Genomic DNA, 21,732 nt, shown 5'->3' with positions numbered 1-21,732 from the left:
GTACCTGACGTGGTACAGCGATAAAGGGTAATTACACGACAGAGTACATAATATATGTAATCGTCATAGTTACACTGAAACCCACAACTACTGTAAGTGTACATTGTGTTCTGATACAAGAGTATTTGCCAAATACATGTATACATAGTGTAGATTGAGTTTTGCATGCCTTTGTTACAGTCTGCAAATGTAAGTGTATACACACTGCTGATTTCAAAGCAGGGTTCTATGTACAATGTAGTTGACTTCAGTTGTACATGTACATGTACCGTAGGCTACAATTTGTGTATTCTACTGGACAGCTGCATGTTGATCCAATTGGATCCTGATTGTTACTGACAATAATCACCCCTCCTCCCGTCACTACACAAACACACACACACCACACACATGATACACATAACACAGCACAGCACATAATTCACAAGACACCATGCACATGCACAACTATTAAACTCCATTTTCCAAGTACACATAGACTTGTATTTAAATGAGTAAAATGAGACAAACAAAATTAGTGAACATTTTATTTCTATTGGACAAAATGTAATGAAGTTGAAGTACAGTTGACTGTGATTTATTTTGTAATTTGTTTATTAATTTGTTTTAAGCCACTATTTACTTAGCTCTTTATCATAATACAGGATAAAAAAATGTGTATATTGTCTATTAATTCATTATTTATTCCTTTGTCTCAGCTAGTATATTGTATCTTTTCTTCAAATTTCTGTCTATCATGACTGGAAGCAATTATCAAAAAAAGAAAATAAAAAGTAATGTGCATGTTCTTTTCTTTTGTTCATAGTTCTGAGTTCTTTTTAAAATTAAGTTGTGTTCAAAGGCAAAAGTTTACCTGACATCATATTTCCCACTGATAACTGCAGTGATGTTTGTTAATAAGTCATCATCATGGAGAACAATAAAGTAATACACTGTAGATGATCTGTACAAAAGTGTGCATGGTATATTGGTATTGCATGCATTACTGTCATATTATTCCACATGTGCTACATGTAATACTGAAAATAACTTTTGATTTATTTCTTGATTAATTAGCTAGACATGCTATTTTTATGTTTCAGACATGCCCAGCTTGTATGATAGAACTTTGAAATATTTCAACTATATACAGTGAGTCATTTTAAATTGATGATAATAATTGTGTTTGAAAAGTACATTGTATTAGGATACTTGGGACATCAAATGGAAGTTTTGATACATTCCCATGTGCATAATCTATGTACATGTGTAGGTATATTGATTTTTTAGCTGACAAATGAAATTCCTAATGTACAGTCCAAGAAAAGAAAGGAACATGTCCCTTAGACTTTTTGTCCTAATACCGTAGGTTGCTCACTTGCATTTGAAATTCTGGGGGTAAAAAAAAAAGAAAATGAATTTTCAAATATCCTACATGTGCATGTACCATTTGTTACCATGATTCATTTTTCATGCAAATACATTGATAGGATTGAACTTTAATCATCATCATCATTTCATAATTGTTCTAGCTTTAAATTGGTACATATTGCACCTTGTGCTATGGTACATGTACAGTTTAAATCATATGCACAAAGTAAAAAAATCAAAACTTGCCCATTTTTATTTCATACATTGTATGACGTGAGCTACAAATACAGTGTACATTGTGTAAATACCCCGCATACAAAGTGTATGAGGTACTCCAGTCTATTTATACAATACAATGGGTGTTGGCAGACACTGTGTGCTTGTTGAAAAAGGAGTTTTCAGCTGGATTTCTGGGGAACGTTGCTCTCGAAGAAAAGCCGAGTTCCTTTACAAAGAAACCACAGACAGACAGGCAGGCTTTTGATGACTTGCCAGAAGGGAAAACCCTAGATTTTCCTCTTCTCAACTGAGAGCTATCAATTGAATGTTTTGCAGTATGAAAAAAATAGGGGAAACTCAAAATACCCCCTGGTTTTATTCCCTTTATGAATGACTTCACCCACTCTGCCCTATCGGATGTACTGGACAGGATCTGTGCTTTCCACTAAAACCAGATACACCAATGTTCTTGCCTGAAAAAGCCTGCATTGTGGTTTAGGTTTATAATTACATGTATGGCTGGGAAACAACAAAGAGGTCTTTATCCAATCTAGCTACATAGCTAAACATGACATTTATTCAGGAAGTCCTCCCCCCCCCCCCTATAGTTTTGTTGGAAGTTGTTGAATGTAGCAGTAGCGTTTAATGGGCACTCGAAATTGGCAGACTTTGTCGTTTGAAAGTGAAAATAGTACAGTACAGCATTGATTCTGCTAGGACAATTCATTTGTGATCTATACCATACATTGTACAATGTACTTGTATGTCCGCACACATCCTGGACAAAGAGGAAGCCAAGATGATATCCTTCCAAGCAGTATTACCAAAATGAAAGTTTTGAGTACTTCAGACTTGCAAAAGTATCACTGACCCAGCAAGTGCCAAATTAATGATATAATGTCCTGTCATGCTGATGGTCATCTGATCTACAATTGCATGGTCTTGGAATCAGCGTACCACTGGACATGTCGCAATCTTTGTCGTGGAATGATAGGTTGCCACATACATTTATACTGATTGATAAATTGCCCTACGTCAACGTAAAATAAGCACTGAATTGATCAGTGTTTTAGTAGTAGCCATGATAATTACTCAGTATGTCGATGTAGGGCAATTTGTCAATCAGTTGCAATGAAAACATCTCGACGGAAGAAAATCATGAATTTGAATAACAATACATTTGTGCAGTTGTGATACCATTGCCCATACTATTGTGTGGCAGCACATTACAAATTGTAGCTCTCAGACTCTGAATATTTTTCATCATATTCAGACTTTGATGAATATTTCTCATCATATAGTACCTGCTAATAAAGCATCATCTCATTTCTGCGTTGTAACAAAGTCCTTGGGACATGCAGTTTTCTCCTGTTAAATATCAAAATTTCATTATAAATAGCCGAACAATAAAATGTATAAAGATATTGTATCGAAGGTAATTTTGGGACCTAAATTTTTACTTCATTGTTTAACAAATGAGAGTGCACTGTATTTTGCTTTTAAAATCTAAGACCTGTGAGGTTCATCCTTCTTACCTGCTGCATGAAACTGAGCAATCTGTGGTCGAACCAAATGCAGTCAGTTGTGAACCAGAATGATTATTGACTATTAAATCGAATTGTCAATTTTGAGATTTACTCTTCATTAGCTCAACATTCAATTACTGGCATGTTTTGTTGGGTTACGAGTTGTGACACGAGTCTGAATACAATGATTTAGTTGTTTGCACACTGTATTTATATGTAAAATGAGATCAGTTTTCCAACTGTGTTTAATGGTGGGTTGTTAAAAGGTTTGATTGCATACAATGTTAGCACAAGGATGTCTATGTGTGCATGCAGTGCATGAGTGGAAGTACAATGTACAGTTGTATCTTTTGCTTCTTATACCACCATTTGCATTAAAACTACACTGTACCTGCTCATGTGTTCCATCTGTATACTGGTAGTCACTGGAAGATGGCATTTTGTTACGACCAAAATCACTCTGAGAATGATCGCACAAAAGAAACAATCAACTGATGTTCAGGCGGTTTATTAACAGTGATATTGTGGGTACAGACTGGTAATCAGCGTCACATCAGTACAACAATGATCAATAGAAACAGTTATAAATCGGTAGTGGAATCACTTACACGTATTAAATAATCCTTTGAAAGTGTCCAAATACGATGTTAGATGCACAGACGAATGATCCTTGACGCACGGATGAATGATTCCTCCGACGTAACTCCAGAGGCGCAGGTTACGATAGTCCACGGTATAATGTTCACAGCGAAATGTGCAGAATCCAACGATCACGTCCAGTCGATGCGTTGAATGATGATTCACTTTATAGTGTCCAGCGAGGAATCCAGCCCGTCACAGCTTTGCCGTAGCAATGTCGATTGACATTAAAATATGGAGTCCAATGAAGGCACATTAATTCTCTGCAGGCAAAATGTCTCCCAGGCCTTATCTCCACAAACATAATAGGTCAGCAGATAACACAGGACTGACTATAACAAGTCGCTTCAGAGCCAGAAGTGACGTAACTCTCAGAGCAGAGGTGTTGGGTACTCTGCCTACTGCAGAATTTCTCTAGCTTATATACTATCCATTCACCCCCTTCTAGCACATTCTATAACTCTCTCCAACATACTAGCCAGTCCAAGTTCCAGGAAACCTGGATGACTCACTGCCTATCTATGTACAAAACATCATTGCCAAGAATAACTACCAATCACATTGGGCTACAGGGACAGTGCCTCACTCAGCCAAATATGTTAGCACTTCCCAGAACATTCTGGAATGGGTGAAATCATTCTGGATTGAGTGAGCTATAATGTATTTCCTGTTACATGCATGTACTGTATATCTACATTGTATACCACCTAGAAAATTCTCCACTGATCTGGTCAGCCTGTATGTACTATATCTATACCATGTAGAATGTTCTCCATGAATCTGGTCAACCTGTGTACATACACATTAAAACAGCCATGCATACAGTACATCATACATATGTACATAACTACTAGTGTGTACATTTGTGACACCATCCCCCATGGGAAAAAGAAAGCCTTGCCGTAGCAAGGGTTTCTTTTACCTTCACAATTTCTCATTATTATTTACAATGAATGTGAGGTAAAATCCAAGTCAAGCTACAATAATCACATACTATCACATGCCTTTTGGATAGCTGTATTAATTCCATGTTATCTTTTCATGGATACCATTTACAATAATATTGCTTGGATTCTCAGAGCTTATACAATCATATCAAACTGTTTTGCACACATTAATGAATATGCTAAACACATACACTGGAAATGATATACGGTGAAAACTTTTCACCTTTGATACTCTCTTCATGTTACACTCTTGACAGAGCGTCGGCAATTACATTGTTCTTGCCTGCCACATGTTTGATTTTGAGTGCATATGGCTACATCATCATGCTCCATCTGAACAACCTGTTGTTCTTCATTTTGAACCGGTCTAAAAAGACCAAGGGGTTGTGGTCAGTATAGACCGTGATCTCCCCTTTGCTATTTGTCAAGTACCCTTCGTATTGCTGGAGGGCAAGGATGAGACTCAGAGCCTCCTTCTCAATTGTGGAGTACTTCTTCTGGTATGCATTCAGTTTTTTGGAGAAGTAGCTAACTGGCCGTTCAGTGCCTTCTTCATCTTCTTGGAGCAAAACCGCTCCCACTCCTACATCGCTAGCATCTATTGCCACCTTGAATGGCTTTGCGAAGTCAGGAGCTGCCAAAACAGGCTCATTAGCAAGGACTGCCTTTAGTTTCTCGAAGGCTCTTTGACACTCATCAGTCCACATGTACTTCGCCTTGCCCTTCAGCAGGTTTGTTAGGGAGGTGACTACAGTGCTGAAATTCGGTACAAATTTCCTGTAGAAACCAGCCATGCCCAGAAATCTGAGCAACTCCTTCTTGGATTGGGGGATGGGAAAGCCTAGTATAGCCTCTACCTTGGCTTCTCTTGGCAATACTTGTCCCTGACCGACTACATGCCCGAGATACACCACTTTGGCCTTTGCAAATTCACTCTTTGCCAGATTAATCACCAATCCGGCCTCCCTGAGTCGATCAAAAAGTTGCCGCAAGTGTGTAATGTGCTCCTCCCACGTGTCACTGTACACTAGGATGTCATCAATGTATACTACACAATTGTCAAGTCCGGCAATGATTTGGTTCGTCAGCCGTTGGAAGGTGGCCGGAGCATTTCTCATGCCGAATGGCATTACTTTGCATTTGAACAAGCCATCTGGTGTAGCAAAGGCAGAAATCTCTCTGGCTTTGTCGGTCAAGGGCACTTGCCAGTATCCCTTTAGAAGGTCTATTTTACTGACATATGCAGAATTTCCGACCCTGTCAATGCAGTCTTCTAGTCTGGGAATGGGGAAAGAATCTGTTTTTGTCACGGCGTTTACCTTGCGGTAATCAATACAGAATCTTTGAGACCCATCCGGTTTGGGCACCATGACGATTGGGGAGCTCCAACTGCTTTTACTAGGTTCTATTATGTCATTGTCTAGCATGTATTGAACCTCTTCCCTTACTTTTTGCAGTTTGCTCGGGTTTAACCTGTAAGGGTTTTGCTTGATAGGGTCAGCATTTCCTACATCAACATCATGTACAGCCAGAGGGGTGCAGCCTGGTTTGTCTTTACACAGTTCTTTGTACTCATGTAACAGACTAGTCACATCTTTCCTCTGATTTTCAGGTAGGTAGTTCAGTGCCTGATCTACTTTCCCTAACATCTCTGAGTTAGACAACCTGGCACTAGAGGGCTCACTTCCATTCTCATCTTGAGCTTCTCCCTCTTCATCTACTTCTTCTACTACCACCTGAGCTACGCCTACCGGCTGACTAGCCTTTCTCTCATAGTACTCTTTCAGCATGTTTACATGACACACCCTCTGATCTTTTCGTCTATCTGGCGTACTGATCACATAGTTCACATCATTGAGTTTCTTTTTGACACAGCATGGGCCACTGAACTTGGCTTTCAGTGGTTCACCTTGTATGGGCAGCAGTACAAGAACTTTGTCACCTGGGTTGAAAGTTCAGGCTTTGGCATTTTTGTCTGCCTTTCTCTTCATAGAGTCTTGCGACACTTTCAAGTGTTCCCTAGCTACCTCACAAGCCTTTGAAAGCCTTTCACGAAACTTTGACACGTAGTCAAGTAGGTGGACCTCATCATCCTCAGTCATGAATTTCTCTTTGATGAGCTTCAGTGGGCCCCTAACTTCATGACCGTACACCAACTCAAATGGGCTGAAACCCGTCGACTCATTTGGGGAGTCCCTCGTTGCAAACAGCAGGAAAGGGATGCCCTTATCCCAATCCTCGGGATACTCCTCACAAAATGCCCTAATCATTGTCTTTAGGGTCTGGTGGTAGCGCTCCAACGCACCTTGGGATTGGGGATGATAAGCTGACGACTTCAGCTGCTTCACACCCAAACGATACATCACCTCTTGAAATATGCCTGACATGAAATTTGACCCTTGGTCAGACTGCACTTCCTTGGGCAACCCATACCTAGTGAAAAACTGCACTAGAGCATCTACCACAGTCTTAGCAGTGATATTTCGCAATGGGATAGCCTCTGGAAACCGTGTAGACATATCCATGATTGTCAAGAGGTACTTGTGACCCGACCTAGTCCTAGGCAAAGGTCCAACACAGTCAACTAGAACCCGACTGAATGGTTCTTCAAACGCAGGTATCGGAATCAATGGCGCCGGCTTCACTGAATGCTGTGGTTTACCAGCCACCTGACATGTGTGACAAGTCTTGCAAAACTCAGCCACATCCACATTCAACCCTGGCCAATAAAAATGCCTCATGATCCGATCCTTTGTCTTTCTGACGCCTAAATGGCCGCCAACAGGTAACTCGTGAGCAATCCTCAAGATCTCACCGCGGTAACTAGGAGGGACAACAACTTGACGGACCACCGTCCAATCCTCATCAGCTGGCCTATGGGGAGGTCTCCACTTCCTCATCAAAATGCCATCTTTGACATAATAGCACTCAGGGACCTTTTCAGCCTCAGCCTCAGAACACGCCGTCTGAGACAAGCCTTTCAACTCAGAGTCTGCCTGCTGTGCTTCAACCAAGGAAGACTTGCTAAACAGCCCATCACTGTTAGCCTTGGAGCCTAATACAGCAACCCCATCATTCAAATCCTTGAAAAAGGTTTCTGCCAACCAAACACCGGAATTCTCCTCCACATCAACAGAATCCGCATCATCTTGAACAGCTCTACGAGCCTGAGACCTAGTCACAACACAATCTGGGAAAATCCCAGGAAATTCCTCCTGCAACTGCTCAGTTTCAGCAACCACCACTGGTTTCTCCGAAACAACTGGAGACGCAACCACCTTGTCCCCAGCCAAGTCATTCCCCAACAGGAAATCAATGCCTGCCATGGGCAACTCAGGAACAACTCCAACAGTAACAGGACCAGAAACTAGGTCACACTTCAAATCCACTCTATACAGTGGCACTGACATATAACTGCCATCAACAGTCTGAATCAAGACTTTTGCATTCACTGCACTATCTGGTGGAAAAGTCATACCACCATCCACCATCAATGACTGAGAGGCCCCCGTATCCCGCAGGATGACCACTGGCTTACCTGCCTCACCAGAAGTACATGGGGTCACCTCACCATCAAACAAAAAGCTACGATAGCTCTCATCCACCTGCTTCAGCCTATCTTTGAATTTGGGAGACTGACTTTCAATGGCCTGTGTTTCACTGAACGGGACACTGTTTTCTGGTAGGACACTTTTTGACATGACAAATCCCAAGTCCTTCTTTGTTTTGTTTTGCAACTTCCAACACTGTGACTTTACATGCCCTGTCTTGTTACAGTGAAAACATTTGATGACATTTGCACTTGTACTGGACCCTTTGTCAGATTGAGGCTTTGGTGCCGATGAAGTTTCAGAACTCGTGCCTTTTTCAGGACCAGCATTCTTTGGATTGCTCGACTGATTTTTGTCTCTCTTATTTCCAGAGAAATTCCTAAAAGGTGGTCTGTTGTCATTTCTGTGGGTCAGCTCATACTCATCAGCCATCAAGGCTGCTTTATGCAAACTTGTCACTTTGTGATCATCCAAATGCGACCTCACACTGAAAGCAACACTCTTTTTGAATTCTTCCAAGAGAACAACCTCACGTAGGTTATCAAAGTCCTGATCCACTTTCAGGGACCTGTACCACCTATCAAACATCATTTCTTTTTCACGAGCAAACTCAACATGTGTCTGGCCTGGTTTACGGTACGAATTTCTGAACTTATGTCTGTACGCCTCTGGCACCAACTCATAAGCATTCAACACTGCTTTCTTGACTGTAGCATAGTCACGTGATTGCTCTTCAGAGAGAGATGAGTACACATCGGCTGCTTTGCCGACAAACACACTTTGCAGGAGCAAGGGCCAAAATTCCTGTGGCCAGTTCAAACTGTTAGCCACCTTCTCAAATGACACAAAATATGCATCAACTCTGTTTTCTTCAAACTTTGGCACCAATCGAATGTTCTTGGCCAAATCAAATTCAGAGGGAGCCCTTTCACGATTTCCAACAGTCTGTGCATGAGTCAATTCCATCTCACGCAATTTCAGTTGTTGCTCCATTTCCTTTTCAATTCTCTTCATTTCTATTCTTTCCTTCATTTCTAATCTCATCTTCTCTTTCTCCATTTCCAATCTAGCAAGTTCAAGCCGTGTTTGATCAGAAATTTGAGCTTGATCTGGAGTGTCAAATTCTTCTTTGAGCTCCATGTGACCAGCTACTAAGTCAAGAATCTCTGCCTTTCTTACACCTTGTGGAACATCTACACTTAAATGCTGTGCAATAGCAGTCAAATCACATTTGCGTAACCTTTGCAAATCTTTGAGGGACAAATCTGTCCTCTGAACAAATGCCTGAACATCCATTGTACTGATTGACATTGTCACAATGTATTACACACAATATACAATTGAACAATCAACTCAACTGGTATTTTGTCTGTACCAATATTCTGGCTTCCGGAACGTTCCAAATTCTAAGTTTTGGCTTTAAATTCAATTCTCGGACACAAGCCCCCAATTTTGTTACGACCAAAATCGCTCTGAGAATGATCGCACAAAAGAAACAATCAACTGATGTTCAGGCGGTTTATTAACAGTGATATTGTGGGTACAGACTGGTAATCAGCGTCACATCAGTACAACAATGATCAATAGAAACAGTTATAAATCGGTAGTGGAATCACTTACACGTATTAAATAATCCTTTGAAAGTGTCCAAATACGATGTTAGATGCACAGACGAATGATCCTTGACGCACGGATGAATGATTCCTCCGACGTAACTCCAGAGGCGCAGGTTACGATAGTCCACGGTATAATGTTCACAGCGAAATGTGCAGAATCCAACGATCACGTCCAGTCGATGCGTTGAATGATGATTCACTTTATAGTGTCCAGCGAGGAATCCAGCCCGTCACAGCTTTGCCGTAGCAATGTCGATTGACATTAAAATATGGAGTCCAATGAAGGCACATTAATTCTCTGCAGGCAAAATGTCTCCCAGGCCTTATCTCCACAAACATAATAGGTCAGCAGATAACACAGGACTGACTATAACAAGTCGCTTCAGAGCCAGAAGTGACGTAACTCTCAGAGCAGAGGTGTTGGGTACTCTGCCTACTGCAGAATTTCTCTAGCTTATATACTATCCATTCACCCCCTTCTAGCACATTCTATAACTCTCTCCAACATACTAGCCAGTCCAAGTTCCAGGAAACCTGGATGACTCACTGCCTATCTATGTACAAAACATCATTGCCAAGAATAACTACCAATCACATTGGGCTACAGGGACAGTGCCTCACTCAGCCAAATATGTTAGCACTTCCCAGAACATTCTGGAATGGGTGAAATCATTCTGGATTGAGTGAGCTATAATGTATTTCCTGTTACATGCATGTACTGTATATCTACATTGTATACCACCTAGAAAATTCTCCACTGATCTGGTCAGCCTGTATGTACTATATCTATACCATGTAGAATGTTCTCCATGAATCTGGTCAACCTGTGTACATACACATTAAAACAGCCATGCATACAGTACATCATACATATGTACATAACTACTAGTGTGTACATTTGTGACACCTTCCCTTTTGCATTCCTTCCCAAATAGCACAGAACATGATATATTCCACCAGAATGACAAGACTATTGTAAATCTATAACATTTCTGTGATATTTGAAGGTTGTTAGCCGTTAAAATTCAAATAATGCACCAAACGCTCACCGTAACGTATTCTGTGTACTAGGCACAGCTATATTTCTAATCCTCCTGTGGTTGTAATATGATACTTATACTTTGAACAACAGATATGCATGTTAAAGCTGTCAGAAAAGAAGAATTCACTAGCTTCTCTTACTTTGTTATCAATGGCAAATAACAACACACCACTTACATGAACTACATGTACAACTAAGTGCATCACACAGTTCTGTAAAACTAGACTAGTATTTAGATACTAGTATGTAATTTTTGCGTAGTACGCAAAAATTATTCAAATCTTAACGGTCAATTTAACTAAACAAATAAAGACCCTCTTGAGTTCAAAATTTACAGGTTTCCAAATAGTGTTTTCTTCAATACTTACGTGTTCTCACCAATTTTTCAAAAATTTGCATGCAAAAGGGATTGGCTGTCTTTAAAAGCATAAATCTTGCTTCTAAGTTCTATCATGTAATGATGTGTCAGACTATTTCTGTATCTCTCTAGAGTATACATTTCGTTTGACCGAAAGAGCGGTCTGTATCTGGTCGTCGGGGAAATGTTCTGCGTAGACTAGCTCTGGCTTTACGGATCCCCTCCTTAAAGGACAAGTTCACCTTCATAGACATGTGAGTTGAGTGAATGCAGCAATATTAGTAGAACACATCAGTGAGAGTTTGAGGAAAATCCGTTAAAAAGTTATGAATTTTTGAAGTTTCTGCTCAGTCACGGCTGGATAAAAGACTACTATAGTTTGTGATGTCACATGAGTACAACGATATAAAGAAAGAATAAAGAAAAGTCAACATATTTCCATTTTTCTCGCGTAACAAAAGAACACTCAACTTCTCTCTTTCAGAAGGCCGGGGGAATAATATTACCCTTAACATACATCAGTAGCAAGTCAATGAACTGTGCGCTTTATTCAAAAAGTAAAGTTTTGTGAAATTCTCTTTTTATTTTCCTTATATAGTTGTACACATGTGACATCATACACTGCAGTAGTCTTCTCTTCCAGCAGTGACTGCCCAGATACTTAAAATATTCGTAACTTTTGAACGGATTGTCCAATTTTCCTCAAACTTTCACCGATGTGTTCTACTAATATTGCTGCATTCTCTTAATCCTTTAATATGTATATGAAGGTGGACTTGTCCTTTAATATACAGACCGAAGGCAATGATGCTGGCTCCTGTGGGGATGCGCTGCCAGCAGTTGCGCACAGATCAAACGTTACGATAAACCAAATTTCAGACAGCTTTTTTACATTCAAACAAGTTTGACATAAGATGACACATTATGCAGCAATATTTGGGGTAAATTTCTCACTTTGTGCAATCGAAATACTTACAGTAACTAGGTTATAACGCAGAAATTTTATCCATATCGAAACATCGCCGTTCGCTCACTAGCTGTAAGTCGCCATTTTGAATCTGTTAGCCAATCACATGCGAGGTATGTGTTTTTATAAAAAAACACATAGAAACTACCTCGCATGTGATTGGCTAACAGATTTTTATGTTGAAGAGCTGTTAAGACCATATCGACGGGCTGGTAGTTGCATCTTTAGTCATGAAAATTCTACCAAAATGTTGGATTATTCATTAATCTGGTGAGAGTAGTGCATTCTTGAAATGTTGATTTTGCTATACAAGCTTAAATTTGCCGACCTAGGGTTGTGAATTAGACAAAATCGAGAAGGGTGAGGTACCTCACCCAATTTTCCATAGAGACAGTGGTTAAGACCATCCCCACAGCGATGTATGCTACCAACTTCCGTCTGTTTACGGAGGAGAGCAATAGCGTCAAAAAAATGAAGGACTCCTCGAGACAGACGGATCTTTCTGTCTAACATTTCGTCATCTGCCCAGGCGAAGGGCCCTAGTAAGCTTCATATGGGCAGAGCATGCGTGCCTTGGGGTCCTGCCATAGCAAGTTTTAGAGCATGCAAGCCTTAGAGCCCTTTCTGTCAGACAGGCAACGATTTCATTGGTATCATTCTTTCAGTAGTTTGTGCAAGTTGTACAATGTTTCAGTGCAAGCATGCATGCAAAGGAGTGCAGTCTATACCAGTGACCCGACAAAATAAACTCACATAATGTCTGCTGGCTAACACGCGAATAACATGAGAAATGAACATAATATCTACGCCTTTTGATAATATACTGGTTTAGCTCTGTAAACATTATGCAGTCTCATATTTGCACTTTCTGTGTGACATCACAAAAGTGTCATCGTGCAGTGATTAGTCATACCTGTTACCAGAAGCTGTCTTTTATTGGTTGATCCCTGTTTTCCCACTTCCTCATGGTAGCCGTTTTCACACGTACCGAGAGTGCGTAATTTGAATCACGATTCTCATGACGCATCGCTGGAATCATGATTCAAATGATGCATCACTAGAATCGTTATTCAAATGACGCATCAATAATATCTTTCAAATGATGCATTTTGGCCATGTTTATGCAAACTGGAATCGTGGAGAGTGATTTGAATCTTAATTCCATGCGTGATTCAAATGACGGTCTGAAAGGGTTTTCGAATCACAATTCTCCAGAATCACGTTTTTGTTGTAACAGTCGTGTGTATTGTTTGACCCACAAATCATGTTTTTGGGGCAGAGCTTACAGTGACCTTACAACCACTTCCGCAGAAAAATCACGCTCCTGGGGGGCATTTCATGAAGCATTTTGTCAGACGAAATGTTAAAAGCTACTGAAATCCTTGCATCTGATTGGTTAGGAGCAAATTTGTCCGACAAGTTGTCGGACAAAAATGCTTCATGAAATGCCCCCCAGAAGTGCCTGCACTGCAGTCAAAGCGTGCGCTACAATACCGCTCAAAAGCAATTAATGGGTACTCAGAAAGAAGCCACACCTCTTCTCTCCCTCCGAAAAATAAAAACCACAATATCCCGGAAGCCTTCCTCGGTTGCGTGTGTGGACAATAATCCTAATTGCGATTGCAATCGTAACTAATTCAGCATTGCAATTACGTTTCTTGACTGGTGTGAAAACAAGCTAGTGATGCTGTTGGCAGTGTTTCCTTTCTTCTTGTTCTCGTTCTCTCTCTTCTCTCATCTGTCTTTCATGTTTTTGTGTCCTTTTCTCTATCTCTTTTGCTCACCATCTTCTTTATGATGTCTTATGTGTTATTAGTCAATGACCTCATTGCAAAAATGTTTGCCTCATACATCAAGTACCAAATACCGCATCCTTGAAGTATACTCTTTTAAGTGACTCTTTCCGCACGCTGATGACAGAGTACCAAAGCAGTCCTAATCACCATTTGTAAACTGCACCATCTCTGGCTCCAATACGGGGTGATTAGTATGCTATTTTCATTTTCATGGCACAGCAGGGTGAATACATATCGCAGGCAGGTAATTTTGCTTTTAGCAATCACCTGGCATGACCTCAAAAGGTTCAATGCCAAAGGTCAATGTAGATTTTCTTTCTTTCTGTTTTTATGAGATGCTGATAACTATTGAACAAGAATTCTATTGAATTGAATTAAATTGAATATTCTATCTCTAGAAACTTAGTGGTGAACGTACAAAACTTGTACATTTGGTGGACTGACAAAACTCACATACCGGTACTCGTCAGTCCATGTAACTTGCATGTTCACCACTAAGTCTAGACATGGTATAAAAGACAGTGTTCAATAGAATTTAAAGGCTGATATTATCTTTTTTAAAATCAATATCAGGCAATTCATTTGAAAAACAACAAATTTTCAGTGAACATTTATAATTTGACCTTCACATGTTGGTATATGCTGTAGATATCAGTCCAGCATTGAGTACGTTTGCCCCAAAATTTTCAATTTAACAATTTTTGGGCAAAGTTATCTTCTCATTGAAGTGTTCTGAAAGATCATTGTCCTGGGGGTAAATAATGCACATTGGAAACAGGGAATAACTTGGCCTCCCTGAATTTTTTTTTTTTTTTGTTAAAAGTGAAGCTCAAACTTTATTGTCAAGACTGTACAACATTTCAAACTGGCATCAAAGAAAAATTCTTTTTTTTTTCTTTTGAACATATGTAGTGCATTTTGAGTGATGTTTTACGTTTTTGTTTTGTCTTTTTTTTTTGTCTTGCTATTTATGCAGCTGCTTGTAAAAGTATATGTGTTATGATGTGCAGTTTTTGTTTCTCGTCCATGGACCATCTTTTTGTCCTATTGTGGGTCGTTTCCTTGTGTTCACCAGATCTGCACTGGAAAGCTGGTATCCCCCCCCCCCCGAAAAAAAAAAATGAAAAGAAATGGAAACAGTTTCTGACCTTTGTCCTTCTCAAAGTGGGGGACATACTCCATGTCAGATCAATGTTGCGTGACATTTCAAAGCATGTTAGACAGGTGCTGAGCTAAATATTAGGCATACCTATTTGCGCCACTACTGATATTGTTTGATACTGATGCCAATCGTATTCTTATTTTATCCCCAGTTGTTGATTTTTTTTTTTTTTTTGGGGGGGGGGGGATGTGACTGTGAGTGTGTGTGTTTGTGCCTGGCAATGGCACTGTACACTGTATGTTTCTATTAGTTGGTTGATTAAACCGAAGAAGTGTGCCTGAAATGTGCCCGAAATAGTCGACCTGACGCACATCTCTTGGCTGAAATCCATGGCCGAGACTAACCGGCCCAATTGGGAACAGGAAATGCGCTGTCTACTGCTCCTAGAATTGGATGGGGATGAACCTCAACAAGTGACACTAAAAGCTCAGCAGTGGTGCTTCTGCCAATATTTTATCTATCTTTGTTGTTCATGTTGTTAAGGATGTCTTCGATTGTTTGATTGGCTTTACGTGTGAACAGCACACTACAGTGTTCCGTGGAGCTTTATGTTCCATAATTCACACATTTATACATACATGTACATTCCCCATCAAACACTCTCCAAATGTGTCCTGTGATTTTCAATCTGACGATGGTTTTTTTTGTCCTGAATCAGAACATTGGAGCATAATGTTTGATGTTACAAATGTGTATTTCTGTAAAATAAGCTTTAAAAGACTACTTCTTAAAAAAAGAACCATAAAATGATAGAAAAATATCAGTGTTTAATGGAAATAATGATCTTCTCCAACCAAACTTGCTTGTGCTGAACCGTATTTGAAGAGCTTCATATCCATATACAGTATATTCCTGTGAAGTGATGTCACATGAGCAGTATTTTAGGCATTGGTGAAATCGTGCAGCATACAGTTTGCGAGTCTTGGAGCTTCTGGATTGGCAAAAAATTGAAGCTATTGACCCATAGTTTCAGTGATACTACAGATGTATCATGAACTCATATTTAATCCCTCAAGACCCACTTAGATGGTCTGTAGTATGAGAACTACTACCTGGTTCTTCCCACTTGGAAGTTATTTCTGAGACCCTCTCCTTTGCTGTGCAGGAACAGCTGGATTACACATTCGTTATCCAAGGTGACAAGCACTTTAGGCTTATTAATTGTGATTTGTGGTTTTGTGACACAACCTGACATTATCACAGAATGAAGCAATATCCTTGATTGCTCAATTAAACATCCCATTTATAACCCTCCAAAAATGTATTTCACAAATTGAAATCTTAATTCATATTTCCATCTTTAAGTGTATACAAAGTAAATTTTGTGACATAGGTGTACATACTCTCATGCTACTTATGCACAGCTTTTAAAGTCCCATCTTGAAATGTCATGCGAAGGACCAGGAGGATTGCGCAGTGATGCACTCATACCTTACAACAACCAAGAGTAATAACAATAACAACAGCAACAACAACAACAACTGACAATCATTGTTTCAGTCTGAAATCTTATAATGCACTATCCATGAAGTGCCATTTAAGAATGAAAAGGACACTGAAGTATGTTCTTCCTCACAAACCTTTTAGATAAACAGGTGAATGAATACATGCTCTTTACTACTGGAGGACTGTTTAATGGTAGCTTGTTTACTAATTACAAAAAGTGTCGTTTTTACAAATTTTGCAAATCACTTTTGGGATGCAAATTTAACGGCACACAAACACATTGCCATGTACAGTAGAGTGGCGTGCACTTTATGATACCCTCGATGTCATACCGTGAAAACATCATCTTGCGAAAATGCCTGTGACCTCCTCTATTGCAGAAATATCTGTATGCGAAAATAACAGCTTTTACGGTATATGACTAGGAATATTGAAGCAATTAGAGCAATGGTTGGTTGAGGAAACTCACATTTAGTGGTATTTGGTGTCTAAATGGGACACGAGTATATCTGAGAAAGTGTAGAAAGATTTGCTGTGACAGTTTTGAGGTACATTAATAGAAGTGAACTTCAAACATGTACCAGTCGCATCCTGGTGGGCTGTCTTTGCTCTCAATATAATTTCACATCCCGACATTGCCCTCCAGTCACTGTAAAGTTGAAAAGTGCATTCTGAATTCTGAAGCGATGCTCTTTCTTTTGCTTACACTGGCAATCCGATAACTAGTGTGCACTAAGTCAGTGGCATTTTAAAATGGTGGCCCTGAATGAGTTCAGTTCCATTCACCATTTCATTTGTATGTCAATGACTCTTTAATACGAGGAAAAGTGGTTGTACAAAACTGTGGTGTTCTTGGTGCTGTATTGCCCTGTCATTAGAATCAAACCTGCCCTGGCTCCGTGTCTCCCGTTGGAAAGGATTTCTTACTAATTGCCATCGCATGTTGAAAAATAAGCCTTAGATAGCACGAGAGAGCGTCTAGAACCCTAGAGCTGGACCCCGGTCGCAAAGAACTTCGCGCTTTGTGCTCATCAGCTTGGAGTCTCCCGTTTGCTAGGGGTTTCAGGCGAGAGAATCTCCAGATCGGCAGGTGCTTGGGGTTGGAGTCTCTGTAGTAATCACAGCCAGGCTGCCACTTCAACCCTTTCTGTGCTAGGGACAGTGTTTACAATGCTGTGGGTTTTTCCGTGCCAATCAGCACGCAAACAAGCAACAGTCAGTCCGCAGCGTGTGCGATAATGAGGCACGAGCGACAATTTTATTCAGAATCACGTTTACGCAGTTTGTGCCCTTGAGACTGACAAGATTTCGCGATACTTTGCGAGAGTTTTTGCAGAGGTCGCAACAACAGCTTTCATAGCTTTCGCAGTGCATTGTTTGACCCAGGATGGTTAGTTAAGTTATAGAGCTGATTATGCTCATTAATTTGATACCTAATTTCCCTATTTTTGATGTCAATATAGTAGTCCATTTTAGCATCAAAGTAAACGATTATTTTGCCAATGTTCAAGAAGCTTTTAGATCATAGTTTGATGTTTTGCTAGTTCCTGACTGGTATTGAAAATAGATCTCCGTAATTTCTTCGATTTCACAATCGTGAAACTTGAGCGAGTATGATCAATTAAAAAACGAAGAGGGGCACCATTTTTAAGGTTGTGAATTTTCCTGTTGAAAACAAGGCAAATTATGTTTTCTTACTGGAAGTGGGGTAGTGAATGAACACGCGTGGAATGTATTGTTGATACCCAGAAAATGGTCGTGGACCAATGGCCAGGATTGGAATGTTTCATGAGGAATTCCACTATCGCAGCTAGTCTTTGTTGATTCTGAAATGTGGTGTGTGCAAGCACATGGAAACATGTGCTTACTTCTTTCACGTGCATGCATTTCACCCTGTGTCAAGAATTCAGACTAGCAGTGCTCGGGGCAATCCACATGAATAATTGATTAAGCATTCATGTGCCTTGCAGCAGAGCTCGGGACAGGTGACAGCCAGGTCCATTGTTCAGGGTCATTGTAAGTGCACACTCACATACACATCATTGGTTCCTGTGTAAAGTTCAAGTTTTGTATAGAGAGTGAAAATTCGATCACAATCTGGAACCTAACATTTAAAACTCACAGCACTGAGTCAGCAGCCAATGGATACTACGCAATGCGACACGCCGCGTCTTGCGACAGATTTCGACCAATCACAGACCCGGAATTCCGGTGCGAATGCGAGGATAATCTTTTTAAACTCGACGCTAGACATGTCTCTGAATTTTGCTAGTTCCTGACCCGTATTGAAATGAAGATGGGAAAACGTGCCCTTATTGTGATACTATGTACTTTAGCGGACATAGTCTTCACCATATTTTAGAGGGGCATGAAAGATTTCAGGTTATTTTTTTGGCGTCAAACGTGAAGGAATATTTTTGAATACAATACCGAACTTCGAGAGGGATTTTGATATTCTATATTCTTCTTTTCCGTTTATTTTGATCATGAGCATATTTGCTTATGTTTTCTCTTTCAGTCGATACTAAAAGTGTCGAAAACTGACGAGAAATACTCGTTCTACACGGATCTATTCATGACCATGTATCTGCTAATTACGTATGCAAGCACCGCTCAGCCGTGCATACGACTTGAATAAATACGTGCGTTTTCGCTCGCGCTGCGGACTGACTGGCAAAGGGTTATTGAACAATGCACAATAGTAACATTCTACTCTCCACTGTTTATCCATTCATACACCTGGGTAGAGAGGAAGGGTGTAGAGGATATTGTGTGTAACTCAAGGACACTAGTGCCATTGCAGGTCTTGAACCCTCGGGCTACCTGTTTAAATGTAGTGTGCACAAACCACTAAACCACAAGAACTTTTTTCCCTTTTTCTTTACACGCTGGACAGAGACCTTACTCCAGTAGAGTTGACACTGGCCACCGGTCATTCACCAAATAATAGTAATACTATCCTCCTGTTTTTGTGGTGGCAGAGTTTGGTACAGAGCTACTTAGTCTGAATTGTTATAAGTTTAAGCTCAGATACAAAATGTAGTGTAGACAGCCATTTGACAAGAATAAATCGTACCCATACAATACAATGTGTATGTGAGCATTACGAGTGACTCTTGTCAATGTTTGTTCTGAAGTTCAGATTTGTATCAACCTGTGCCATTAGCTATTGTTGCAATAAATGCATATATCTGGTTTTTTTTCTCAAATATCTCAGATTTTGGCCCATGCTGATGCCCTGCAACATGGAGACAACCAAGGCTTTGAGGAACGGCCAGCTTACCCCCACATCATGACGGGCAACGCCCCGGTCGGAGCTTTCCCCGAGCCGCCCCCGTACCCTGGAATCATTGGGGGAGGGGGAGGGTCCAACGAGTGGAAGCTGCCTAAATACGAAGAGCTACCTCCTCCTTATACCCATCCAACTCCCACAGAAACGGGTAATTAGATGCTAGTTTGTTGTCTTTACTAGAAATATCCATCTTGATTTTTTTTCAGTATGTTTGTTTTTCATGTATACACCAAAGAACAGTTGTAACATGTCACACTTCTTTCAAGGGTAAATGGATATAAAGATATGTAACTTCGCAAAGTTTTACAAAATATTTGAGACCAAAATCTTTATCAATCAATGTAGAAAAAAAGTTCCACTGTAGAATATACACTGGACATATTTGTCAATATCCATGAAATCTCTTAATGCCTTTTTGGGAGATTGAGTAACAAAATTCATCAACACTTGGTTGTGTCATAAACTACTACATCCTGAAAAATGGGTTTCAGGAAAGGCAGAAACAAAGCGATCAGTATGTTATGCATCAAGGTTTAAAATAATCCAGTTGCACATCTAATTTCACATTTTATCGCATCTTCTCTGTCAGGTCGCAGTGCCTCTGAGGTTCCTTCTGTGCCTATAGCCCCGCCCTCACCCGACCACCCATCGATACCAGTGGAGACCGGTAGCAGCGCCCCATCCGCATCAAGCCCCGCCCATCAGATAACCCCCGGAATGGCCAACCCACCAGCGGGGACCGGAGAGCAGCACTCCTTACACCCGGCGTCCAGCCAGATGCCCAGTGCGGATTACCCTACCTCAAACAGCTCGCCACCATCAAACGGAAGCCCTGGGCCGCAGAGTACATGAGTTTCTTTCACACATTCTCTCTCTCTATCTGTCCTTCACCACTTCATCTGCAGCACACTTTTGTTGGACTTTCAAAAACTGTTTCGACATTTTCGCATTAGGCCTCCGTCGAGATTATTGATAGTTTGGGTCGAAATTTCTCTTTAAAAATCACAGTGGCACAGCTCTGGAAGCTTTTGAGGATGTAGAAAAGAACAGAGATTCATTGAAGTAATTGGCTCTAAAGACTTAATGATGTAGAGTTGTGTGTGACCTCCCGATGTGGTGGGATGTGTATCCACGTGATGGAAATACAACAGAAAGTATCAGTGATTAACAGTCCATTGGTCTTTCCAGCAGCAGCAGAAGCAGCAGCATCACACTAACTATTGGGATAATGTGGAAGAGGGCATATCTATGGACAATCATGATGAACTGTGGAGCAAATAATCAAATAAAAGTCTGCTAGTACAGACTCATTCCGCGAGACTCCGTGTATGAAGTTGGTCGTCATTCCATTCGGAGGTTTGAGCTCCGACTTTGGTTTTAATTGGTCCTCTTTTTAACACCGACTTTGATTTCTCTATAATGTGTTAAAAATCAAATCTGATCGTGGCGTTCTTTGATTAATATTTACTGACAAGACTGAATGTATGGCTGATGTGGAGCCAAGCACTGCAGTCATAGGGATTACACTTACTTGTGTCTTTGTTTGTAATGGCATAATGTGGGTTATAATCTTTAGTGATACAACTGTAGCTTTCACAGGGCTTGCTCAATCATGTTTGTTGAGCTGTATTCTGATAATGTTCTCGTGTGTTCTCCATCAGAACAAAGCTCAAACATAGCTTGTGATGTTCAGCGCAAAAGGTGCACATATATACTACCTGCCTTAAGTGGTGATGAACTTTAATATCAAACAGCCATTCTGGTCCATTTGTGATGAGACTTGGTATGTGACAAGGGTTTGTCACTTCTGAAGTAGGGCCC

General features: G+C 40.4%; 1 protein-coding gene across 1 annotated transcript in view; it reads left to right on the top strand.

Annotated features, from left to right (window-relative positions):
* Window positions 1-21,504, top strand: part of LOC139714481 (uncharacterized) — a 37,949-nt gene extending 16,445 nt beyond the window's left edge. Inside the window, exons 4-5 of the mRNA XM_071626186.1 lie at window positions 19,837-20,059; window positions 20,501-21,504. Coding sequence (XP_071482287.1) covers window positions 19,837-20,059; window positions 20,501-20,763 — 486 coding nt within the window. The 3' untranslated portion in view covers window positions 20,764-21,504. The remainder of the gene's footprint in view (window positions 1-19,836; window positions 20,060-20,500) is intronic.
* Window positions 21,505-21,732: the final 228 nt, after the last annotated feature.

Source organism: Diadema antillarum, unplaced genomic scaffold (assembly GCF_040938485.1).
Source record: "Diadema antillarum isolate AM-2024a unplaced genomic scaffold, OU_Dant_1.0 seq00002291_RagTag, whole genome shotgun sequence".
NCBI lineage: Eukaryota > Metazoa > Echinodermata > Echinoidea > Diadematoida > Diadematidae > Diadema > Diadema antillarum.
The sequence above is the reverse complement of the archived record's forward strand: the minus strand, read 5'-3'. Positions and strand labels throughout refer to the sequence as shown.